The 11,454-nt window shown below is 38.7% G+C and overlaps 1 protein-coding gene across 2 annotated transcripts in view; it reads right to left on the bottom strand.

Annotated features, from left to right (window-relative positions):
* Nucleotides 1–2,292: 2,292 nt before the first annotated feature.
* ipo13a (importin 13a) overlaps nt 2,293–11,454 on the bottom strand; it is a 32,959-nt gene continuing 23,797 nt past the window's right edge. Inside the window, exons 14-21 of one of the 2 annotated variants that reach the window (XM_056472378.1) lie at nt 10,424–10,561; nt 10,233–10,329; nt 7,441–7,493; nt 7,205–7,271; nt 7,068–7,126; nt 6,833–6,922; nt 3,764–3,945; nt 2,293–2,389 (exon numbers count right to left, since the gene is read on the bottom strand). In XM_056472378.1, the coding sequence (XP_056328353.1) occupies nt 2,293–2,389; nt 3,764–3,945; nt 6,833–6,922; nt 7,068–7,126; nt 7,205–7,271; nt 7,441–7,493; nt 10,233–10,329; nt 10,424–10,561 (783 nt within the window). Of the gene's footprint in view, nt 2,390–3,763; nt 3,946–6,832; nt 6,923–7,067; nt 7,127–7,204; nt 7,272–7,440; nt 7,494–10,232; nt 10,330–10,423; nt 10,562–11,454 lie in introns of those variants that run through there. The other variant, XM_056472386.1, reaches the window with a different exon arrangement.

Here is an 11,454-nt window from a genome sequence, read left to right as displayed (position 1 = left end):
ACCATCTGCTGTTAGAAACTAGCCTAGAGTTCCGTCGACTGTTAAAAACTAGCATAGAGCACCGTCTGCTGTTAAAAAGTAGGCTAGATCGCCCTCTGCTGTTATAAACTACCCTAGAGCACCATCCGCTGTTGTAAACTACCCTAGAGCACCATCCACTGTTAGAAACAAGCCTAGAGCGCCATCTGCTGTTAGAAACTAGCCTTGAGTTCCATCGACTATTAAAAACTAGCATAGAGCGCCATCCGCTGCTAGAAACAAGCCTAGAGCACCATCTGCTGTTAGAAACTAGCCTAGAGTTCCGTCGACTGTTAAAAACTAGCATAGAGCACCGTCTGCTGTTAAAAAGTAGGCTAGATCGCCCTCTGCTGTTATAAACTACCCTAGAGCACCATCCGCTGTTGTAAACTACCCTAGAGCACCATTCGCTGTTAGAAACAAGCCTAGAGCGCCATCTGCTGTTAGAAACTAGCCTAGAGTTCCATCGACTATTAAAAACTAGCATAGAGCGCCATCTGCTGTTAGAAACAAGCCTAGAGCACCATCTGCTGTTAGAAACTAGCCTAGAGTTCCATCGACCGTTAAAAACTAGCATAGAGCACCATCTGCTGTTAAAAAGTAGGCTAGATCGCCCTCTGCTGTTATAAACTACCCTAGAGCACCATCTGCTGTTGTAAACTACCCTAGAGCACCATACGCTGTTAGAAACAAGCCTAGAGCGCCATCTGCTGTTAGAAACTAGCCTTGAGTTCCATCGACTATTAAAAACTAGCATAGAGCGCCATCCCCTGCTAGAAACAAGCCTAGAGCACCATCTGCTGTTAGAAACTAGCCTAGAGTTCCATCGACTGTTAAAAACTAGCATAGAGCACCATCTGCTGTTAAAAAGTAGGCTAGATCGCCCTTTGCTGTTATAAACTACCCTAGAGCACCATCCGCTGTTAGAAACAAGCCTAGAGCGCCATCTGCTGATAGGAATTAGCCTAGAGTTCCATCGACTGTTAAAAACTAGCATAGAGCGCCATCCGCTGCTAGAAACAAGCCTAGAGCACCATCTGCTGTTAGAAACTAGCCTAGAGTTTCATCGACTATTAAAAACTATCATAGAGCGCCATTCGCTGTTTAGAAACAAGCCTAGAGCGCCATTAGCCGCATTTCCACTATCGGGCCATTGCGAGCCAGGGCTTTAATCGGGCCTGGGCGGGCCAATAGCCCGGGAGGTTGAGAAATGAGGCCGAAATCACGTCGCGTTTCCACTGTCGGGCTAGTTGCTCGCAGCGCGTCACGCAAACACCGCCCCCAGAATGTCCCCCGAATCAAACGTCACACAACCCGTCACACAACCCGCCCACTTCAGCGGGAACAAAAAACTCAAATTATAACCACAAACACAACCTGGCATCACTACGAGAGCTGGAAGATGGAGAACACCGAAGCGATTGCTTTTTTACTGTTTGTGGTCTGTTGGTGTAAGGCCAGACAGCGATGTACGATGTACTTGATAACGTCCTTATTTCAGCAAACGCCGTCTATTTGCCTCTGAACATTTTCCTCGGCCCAAATGTTCAGAAGAGCCCTGGTGTCCTCAACTGACCAGTACTGTCTGCTATCCATTTTTTCTTCTTCTTAGTGAGTTGATCAAGCGCGATAGCAAAACAAATGTAAGGGAAGAAAGCATCTTGTCTCCTCTTTACCTGACAGGAAAACTCTGCCTTTGTACGTAACCCCGCCCCGAAGCCCCAGTTGGCCCTCCTTGGCCCAAGGTATTCGGCGGGCCGAAAAAGGCCGGACGCTGGCCCCAAGGAAGCCCCGCTTTGGCCCGATTACGCCCCGGAAGTGATAGTGGAAACGCGACTGGCCTTGGCTCGCCCTGGCTCGCTCGCTTTAGGCGCGATAGTGGAAACGCGGCTATTGACTGTTAAAAACTAGTATAGAATGCCATCTGATGTTAAAAACTAGTATAGAGCTCCATCTGCTGTTAAAACAGCTTAGAATCTAATCAAGAGAGAACAGCGATGCATTTAAAAAAAATCTCAGAATGGATGCAGGATCAATTTCACAAAGATTTTTAGCCTCATCTTTAACTTACACAGACCTGTTGTGGTGTTTACATAAGAAGTAACAGTGTTATATAAATCAAATTCAAATACAATTACGTCAACTATTCAGACTGCATCTGCGTCTCCACTCTTTGCATATCAACAGTGGCGTGACTGTATTTTAAAAAATCAACCCCCCCCTCACAATACCAAAACAAGACGGCTGAAAATCATTCTGGCTCCTTCCATGTGTTCAGTAGTTTGCTGCATATTCAGTCCCCTGTAGTCCTCGACTCAACAGAGCAAACTCTTTCACAATGTCCTTCATTCGTCGCCTGCTTACTTGTTCCCTGTGTGAACAGTTTAGAAGAAAAAAAATGGGTGTAAATGTGCTTAAATTGATAGAATGTTTAAGAAATGTTCAGGAATATTTAGGAAAAGCAAATACAATCGAAGTCAATGGTTACAGGTTTCCAGCATTTTTCAAAAGATCTTCTTTTGTGTTCAACAGAAGAAACAAACACCAACTGGTTTGGAACAAGTAAAAGGTGAGTAAATGATGACAAAATGTTTACATTTTAGGTGAACGATCACTTTAATATGTGTTAATTAATTTGTTAATAATGTGTTAAGTAAGGGATAAAGTATATCCAGACCTCAGGCTGTTGTATAAGACTGAAGGGTTTTATTCAGCAAAAACAACCGCCTGGATGTATTTTGTCTCATTTTTATATGGCTACTTGCCACAAAATGCACAAATTAGACAAAAAACATAATTCTGAGTCATAATAGTTTATTAATTCTTTAATTAAAGGCAAAGTTGACAGAAACAATAAGAGTGAATGGAGCATACACTAGCCTACATTTTATTCAGTCACAAGATGACGCCAAACAGTCAAAAACAAGACAGTCAAGCATATAAATATGGATGTGAATGTATTTACTGACGGTCAAGATGTTTAGAAGTACCCAATTGAAATAAACCTGTGTTATTCAGCGGTAGTTATCTAGAATGAACATACCTTAAAAATAGCAATCGACCAATCAGAATGAAGTATTCCAGACAGCCAAGTGATAATATGTGTTAATGTGTTAAGTAAGGGATAAAGTACATCCAGACGTCAGGCTGTTGTATAAGACTGAAGGGCTTTATTCTGTAAAAACAACTGCCTGCATGTATTAAATACCATTTTTACATGGCTACTTGCTACAAAATGAAAAAAGTCAACACAAAACATTGTTCTGAGCTGTTGATTAGTTCTTTAAAAAGCGAAGCTGACAAAAACGAAGAGGGTAAATGGAGCACACACTAACCTACAAATTTTTCAGTCACAAGATGGCACCAAACAATCAACAACATGACAGACAACCATATAAATTTGGATGTTAATGTATTTACTGACAGTCAAGATGTTTTGAAGTAAACTGAGCCGTAATAGTTTATTAATTCTTTAATTAAAGGCAAAGCTGACAGAAACTAAAGGGGTGAATGGAGAATACACTGACCTACACATTATACAACATATAAATATGGATGTGACAGTATTTAATGACGGTCAAGATGATTCTAAGTACCCAGTTGAAAACAAGCCTGTGTTATTTAGCGGTTGTTATCTGGGAATAACATGCCATGCAATAGTGTCTGATCAATCAGAACAAAGTATTCCAGACAGTCGTGTAATAATATGTGTTAATGTGTGCTAATGTTCGGGCTGTGTTCAAACCTGAGGATCTGCTGACAGAAGTGCTCTTTGTGTTCAGCAGTGAGATGTGAGCTAGGGAAACCAGGGGGCAGAAGAGCGTCTCTGAGCCACAGAGTCAGAACACTGGGACAGTTTCTGCTCACTGAGAATAAGACCTCTGCTAAAAGCTCCGCCAGACTGCGAGGACTCTGACCTCCGATGGCCTGCAGTGGACAAAGACACCAATTCTTATATGCTTCAGTCTTTACATATGAGGTAAATGTTCCCAAAAGAGCACCACCATCTGATTTTTAAGTTCAAATAATAATACATTTTATTTATAATGCGCTTTTCTAAAAGTCAAAGAGCTACAAGATATACAACAACAAATAATAAATGCATCTCAAGCCAAAATTACAAGCTAGTAATCCCAGTAACAAGCCAAAAAAAGTCAAACCGCAATAATTAATAAAACAATAAATTAGCAAAACATTACAAATAACATAAGTGACAGTCATAATCACAAATAAAATGCTTTGCTAAAAAGATGTGTCTTAAGAAGCTTCTTAAAACAATCCAGAGAAACGGCATTTCTGATAATTATATATAATTGCATTTCATAATTTAGGTGCACAGTAAAAAAGCCCTATCTCCCGTGGTTTTCAAAGTAAATGCTTTCTCAACATTGGATGTACTTATGAAAAATATGATAAATTTATGACCCCATGAGTCTTTATAACAAGATTATAGAATCATTTACACAGCTATTTCATTGAGTGAAAGATTCAACGACTCGCTTATTAATTAACCCATAAACAATGGCATGTTTCAGTCCTGAATGAATCGGTGTTTAAATAAAACAATTGAAAGAAGAGTGATTCAATGACTCATTAAAAGACAGTCATTTGATTTGCTTACTTTCTTTTCCAATATTTCTTTCAGATGCTCACCATGAGAAACCAAATATGTATCAAAATTACTCGTTTAATTATCAAAATATATTTGTCATTCATTAATAGGTGACTTCCTTAAATCTACATTGCTTTTTTGTATTGTTGCTTGTTATCGTTTCATAACTTGTTTTATGTAGGATGTTTTGGCAATTTTGTATGTAAACAAAAACAAATGTTTGCGCAAACGATTCAATGACTTAGGGGCTGTTCACACAGAACACATTTTTCCTTTCCAATGCACTACTTTTTTATTTTTTCAATGTAAACACGTGCTTGATGGATGTGTGTGACCATTACACTTGTGTATTTTGATGATAGGACCACATTTTTTTGTTTGTTTAGGCAAAATTGTATGTTAACAAAAAGAAATGCCTCAATGATTCAATGACTAAGGGGCCATTCACAAAGAATACCGATTTGTTTTCCAATGCACTACTTTTCCAATGCGTTTTGTTTTCCATTGCGCTACTTTCATATTGTTTTTCAATGCAAACTCCTGTTGATGAACGTGTGTGACCATTACGTTTGTGTCTTTTGGCATGAGCGCCAAATTTTTTAGATGCCGTGTCAAATTAAAAGATCTTCAACTTTCACACGCAGTGCTGCTCATCACTGTCAGTTCCACAGTAGTGGACCAATCAGAGCTTGGAGGCAGGGCAATTGCTACAAGTTTCTGTTTACAGGCACTCGGGTGGCTGTGTATGGATACCCTCATGCTTTATGCTGTGAGTTTTATTTTTTAGAAGCAAATAGAGCTGTGTGAAATGAGGAAAAGAAATCTATCATCATTTTCTCTAACAATATTGAATTTTCACAATAATCACAATTTTGAGACACACAGATGTTTTACAGCGTGAATCTGAAACATATTTCCAAAGGAAAACAATTAGATCTTTATCAAAGATATGTAACATATCTCTAGAACAGATATAAGGCAAAAAATATATAAATAAAAATCACCTAGTAAAGGTGTAACAAAATGTCTCTAGAATAGACAAGGCACTGGAAAAAATCCTGCTGTAAGGTGATTTAGAAATCGAGCATGTTCAAATTGCGATTTCAATACGATTTTAATCGCACAGCCCTAGAAGCAAAGACATGTTTGGTGTGAATGAGCCCTTAAGGTTATTGCACACTGAATCCAAAATTTTAAACCGTATTTTTAGCACATAAAAAAAATTTATTCGACGTCACGTTATGTCAATCATATTGACACACTGCCTCCGAAATGATCATCCGTCATAAAAAAAAATTATTGTTCTATTTTTTACAGTTTTTTGCATTCGAAAAGGTGTTTAGAGAGGTGTTTTGACAATTTAGGGTCGCCGTACAAATACAGTATAAGGCAAAATGCAAAATGGCCTTAATCTCGCAACACAAAGCCTTTAAGGATAAAGACATGACATACAAAGACCAATTGTGGCAGGTGATTGTGGAACAGCTTGAAAACCATGAGAGTAGGTACTGATTTCAAAATATATGGTTTGTGAAAATGGCGTCACAATGGCACAGTGGGTAGTACAGTCGCCTTACAGCAAGAAGGTCACTGGTTCGAGTCCCGGCTGGGTCTGTTGGCATTTCTGTGTGGAGTTTACATGTTCTTTCCGTGTTTGCATGCTCTGGTTTACCCCACAGTACAAAGACATGTGCTATAGGTGAATTGGGTAAACTAAATTGGCCTTAGTGTATGAGTGCGTGTGTGAAAGTGAGAGTGTATGGGTGTTTTCCAGTACTGGGTTGCGGCTGGAAGGGCATGCGCTGTGTAAAACATATGCTGGATAAGTTAACGGTTTATTACGTTGTGGTGACCCCTGATTAATAAAGGGACTAAGCCAAAAAAGAAAATGAATTAATGAATTATTTGTGCAAGATTATAATTACTATGCATTGGACTCAGTCTGCAAGTAATGTGTGCATGACGAATTTTTCAGATTGTAAAAAATGCATACAAAAATTTCTGACTTCAGTGCGCAAAGGCCTTTAATCTGTCACTTCTGAACTTAATCAGTGTTACTAAACAAAGCAATAACTCACTGGTGAAATTCTCAAACAATGCGAAAAATGCCAAACACTAATGCACAAAGTCTGTCTGAAAACGCTTGTTTCTCTCTGTAACTCAATTGCTGATGGATACAATAACCATGCAGAAACATCTGACCTCCAGCAGGGTCTGCAGGAGCAGTTTGCCATCCTCCTGTAGCACATCTCTGACTGTATGAAGCTCTTCATAATGAGAGATCAGCTCCGTCTGTGCAGAACATCAGTCTGAATACCGCACACTAACAATACAATACAGCATGTATTGTATATAGCACACATACTAATAATACAAAAAAAAAGAGTTTATCCCCATGTTTGACCTGTATGTTCTGCGGTTATTGTGTGGTACTTACAAACAGCAGGCAGGTTGCTTTCAGTGTTGGAGTTTCAGGAAATTTGAACGATAAGATTCCTACAACAGAGACAGTTAATGAACGGATGAATGAAATAATGTTGGGGTTGTTTGAATGTCTGATGACGCGACTCTCACCACAGTAAAAGACAGCTTTGATATCAAGATGGCCTGAAAGATAAAGGTCAGACTTTCTTTTCAAAACCTGGAAAGAGATTAGAGATCATCTTTCCAAAAAAATCTCTAACATTTAACATAGTACAAAATGATTGATTATTTACAGCAATGGCAAATCATGTAAAACATGCTACAGTATGCATATATAACTTATGTAAATATTCAGACTAATGTCAAACTAATAGCAGTGGCCCAACCTGAGTGTGAAGCTGCATGAATGACTCCACCACATCTGGATGATCTCTAGAGCCTACATCAACATTTACACACGTTTAGAATCACGTTAAACATTAAAATAAACAATTGTGCAGTTTGCTAGACAAGATTGTGATCTCAACATGGCATCCTCTGCTTTTTAAAGCCAGTCAAATATACCAACACAGGTTCATTGTGAAAACGTTCCCCCGTATACATTTTTGGACAGCGCGAATTATGTAGCCAGAGCTACGTATGGCTGCATTTTGAACGCTACGTGGTGGTATGACGCAGCCGACAGCTTCTGCTACTTGTAGCGCTTCCAGCTGACCACTTTCCTCCGTGTGGACAGCTTTTTCGGGGTTACCAGTTTTCCCAGTGGCTCGCCGCTTGCATCAGTGGTCTTGAGATGCAGAGAGGAGTTGACTGCGACAACAGGGTTCGAGTCCGGTGAAGAATGGTTCCAGTAAGCACGCAAATAACAGGGTGAAAACGTGATAAGATCTGAAAACATGGTAAAAGTCAGGCTGCCATGAGGGCTTTTCTTTTCTGGATTGCTTTTGAAAACACTGTCGGTTTGGTTAGGGAAGTGGGTGGGCATGTCAATCGGTGCTGTTGAAAAGTCTATCGGTTGGGCTTAAGGAAGGGGTCAGTCAGTCATTCAACAGCTGGCTCTGTTGGATTTACGTGAGAAGAGCAGGCACAAATGGCACTCGCCAGAGAAATTTGGGATCTAACAAAGCATCCAAAGTGGCCTCTGGTGGATTCATAGAAATCAAAACTGCAAAAAACATCCCTCCTGAGACGTATTTGGCACTCTTCAGCATTGTATACAGGGGTACGTATTCAGAATGAGCGGGGGTTGAAGTATACTTTTTATAATTGGAAATGAAAGTTTTAAAATATTTCCCAAGTAACATTCCTTAAAATTTGTGTAAATGTCAGCCTGTAACGTTAATAAATTTCTTTTTAAGACATTCTTGTAACATTTATAGAGAAACATTCTTAGAGCATTGATGTAATGCAAATTTTCTAATAACATAAATAAATACTGTGCAGTTTCCATTTTGAACTATTTTACATTTTTGTCACTCAACAAGATTGTGATCTCAACATGGCAACCACTGTTTCTCAAGACCAGTCGTATACCTTTTTAAATAATAATTTTTAAAAATATTTTCCAACTAACATTTCAAAAAAATTGTGTAAATGTTAGCCTGTAACATTAATAAAATTGTTTTACATTTTTTTTGTAATTTATTTTTTTTAACCTTTATTGTGAAAGGACAGTATAGCAACAGGAAACGAAGGGGGTGCAGGATCAGTCAAAGTCCATGAAATGGGCAACCCAGGGTCATTTTGAGTACGTACCCCTATATACATTTCTGGAGAGCACCAAATATGCCTCAGGAGGAACGTTTTTTTTTGCAGTTTTTATTTTTGCGAATCCACCAGAGTCTGTGTACGCATTTTGAGATCTCAAATTTCTCTCATGAATACTATTCGCACCTGCTGTTCTCACGTAAATCCACCAGAGGCTGATGTCGACTGACTGACTGACCCACCCTCATCCTTCCCTAAACACAACTGACAGTGTTTTCAGAAGCACTGATTGGCTCGCCCACCCACTTCCATAAACCCAACTGACAGTGTTTTCAAACGCAATCCAGAAAAAAAGCCCTCGCCTGATTTTTACCACATTTTCAGATTTTACCACATTCTCACCCTGTTATTTACTTGTTTATTTTATCTTTTGGCTTTTGATTTTTGTTTTACCTGCTTTCTGGAACCGTTCTTCAGCGGACTCGAAACCCCATCGCAGTCAACTCCGCTTCACATCACAAGTCCGCCGACGTATGTGGCAAGCTAACTGGACAAACTGGTAACAGCAGGAAAGCCGTTCACATGGAGGAAAGCAGTCAGCTACTAAGCGCAAAAAAGAACAGCATCATACCACCCTGTAACGCTTGTTTTAAAGATGAAATTCAGCCATACGTACCTCTGGCTATATAATTTGTGATCTCCAGAAATGTATATATATGGTAGGTTTTCAGAATGAGCCTATGTTGGAAGTGGGACACCCAAAGCGCAATTGATCTATGTTTTGCTTTTTACTTCCAGCAACCCAGCAGGCATATAACGTCATAGGACGGTAATATTAGGGTGTGATGATTTAGGTTAGATTTAGGTTGTGATGTAGGGTGGCCAAAATTCAATGTACGTTATTTTGACATGCAATAATAAAATGACGTTTATATTTGGTTGTTTTTAGGTTGCATTGGTAAGTGACCAAAATCCAACATCGAGCCAACATCTAAAACTAACGTCATATTGACGTCAAATACCGACATTTATTCATTAGGTGTGGCGAACAAAATCCAACATCTGATAGACGTCATAGTGGTGACGTCCACGCAACATCAAGCTCTAATCTCATTAGGCATTGATATTTGTTTTTTTTTAGGTTGCGTTGGAAAGTGACCAAAATCTGTGTCTGTGCAACATTGGACACTGATGTCAGTCTGACATTGGGTTTTGACATCAACCTGATTTTTATTTCTACCCAAAACGTAACATCCCATGAAGTTAGGATACAATGTCAATCTGATATCATATTGAGATCTTGTGTCTGCTGGGAACCTTATTTAAACTTTATTATTAATAGAAGCTGTTTGTTTGTAAAGAAAATTCTGAGTTGGAATATAAGAACATGTTGTCACCATACTGCAAATACAGAACAAATAAAAAAAACATGTTGTTGTGCTGTTAATAGTGACTCATTTAAGTCTCTTACCAAGCTGAAAAACGGACATGGTGATGTTGGTAATCAGCTCTAAAAGAGCAGTGATTGGAGAAAAGATATCCTTCTCACAGGCAAATATATGAACTAACTAGAGGAAAATGTGAAAAGAAATTAAACTTTAAAAACTAGACATTGAGCAAACATGAAATATTTGTGCTCTGTAATTCAGACTGCCTCTTTACCTGTCGTGTGAGGTCTAAAGCTGAGGCTTGTGGGTAAGCGCTAAACATCTGTCCAATGAGCTCGCAGAGCTGAGTCACTAGTGGTGCAAAATCCTGAATAAGAGACTTCAGTGACTTCTCAAATACAGCACACACCGCCTGAGAAAAGGAGAGAAGAGTGAATCATTCACATACTCTCACACACACATTCCTCATATAGAAATCTGATACATGGAAATATATGCAAATGACATATATGACATACAAGTTAATATTCGAATTTCACATATATCACACGTCTTATATGCAACATATGTTTAAAAAAAATTGCTATAATGGCCACTATTATATTTTTTTCAATCACTGGAATTACATACATGCATAATTTTATATATGTGTTTATATATGACCAACAGAATTGTATGATCGAATATTATTGAACCTATACATGTTTGTAATTCCAATGGTTGAAAAAAAAATATGTAAGCATCCAGTTTTGCTATATTTTGAAATACAGACATACAGTTAGGTCCATAAATATTTGGATATCGACACAGTTTTAAAGTTTTTGGCTCTATACACCAACACAATGGATTTGAAATTAAACAAATTTGAAATGTGCTTTAACTGCAGACTGTCAGCTTTAATTTGTGGGTATTTACATCCAAATCAGGTGAACGCTATAGGAATTACAACAGTTTGATTGTGTGCCTCCCACTTGTTAAGGGTCCAAAAGTAATTGGACAATTGGCTTCTAAGCTGTTCCATGGCCCGATGTGTGTTATTCCCTCATTATCCCAATTACAACGAGCAGATAAAAGGTCCAAAGTTTATTTCAAGTGTGCTATTTGCATTTGGAATCTGTATTGGCAACTCTCAAGATGAGATCCAAAGAACTGTCACTATTAGTCAAGCAAGCCATCATTAGGCTAAAAAAAAACTCATCAGAGAGATAGCAAAATAGGCCAACAGGCATGGCCAAAACCTTTTTAAAAAGAAAGAACGCACCATCAAAAGACCCAAAAAACGACGGGTGAAGAAAACACCCTTCA

The sequence above is a fragment of the Danio aesculapii genome, chromosome 2 (assembly GCF_903798145.1).
Source record: "Danio aesculapii chromosome 2, fDanAes4.1, whole genome shotgun sequence".
NCBI lineage: Eukaryota > Metazoa > Chordata > Actinopteri > Cypriniformes > Danionidae > Danio > Danio aesculapii.
This window is presented reverse-complemented; position numbering and strand designations above follow the sequence as displayed.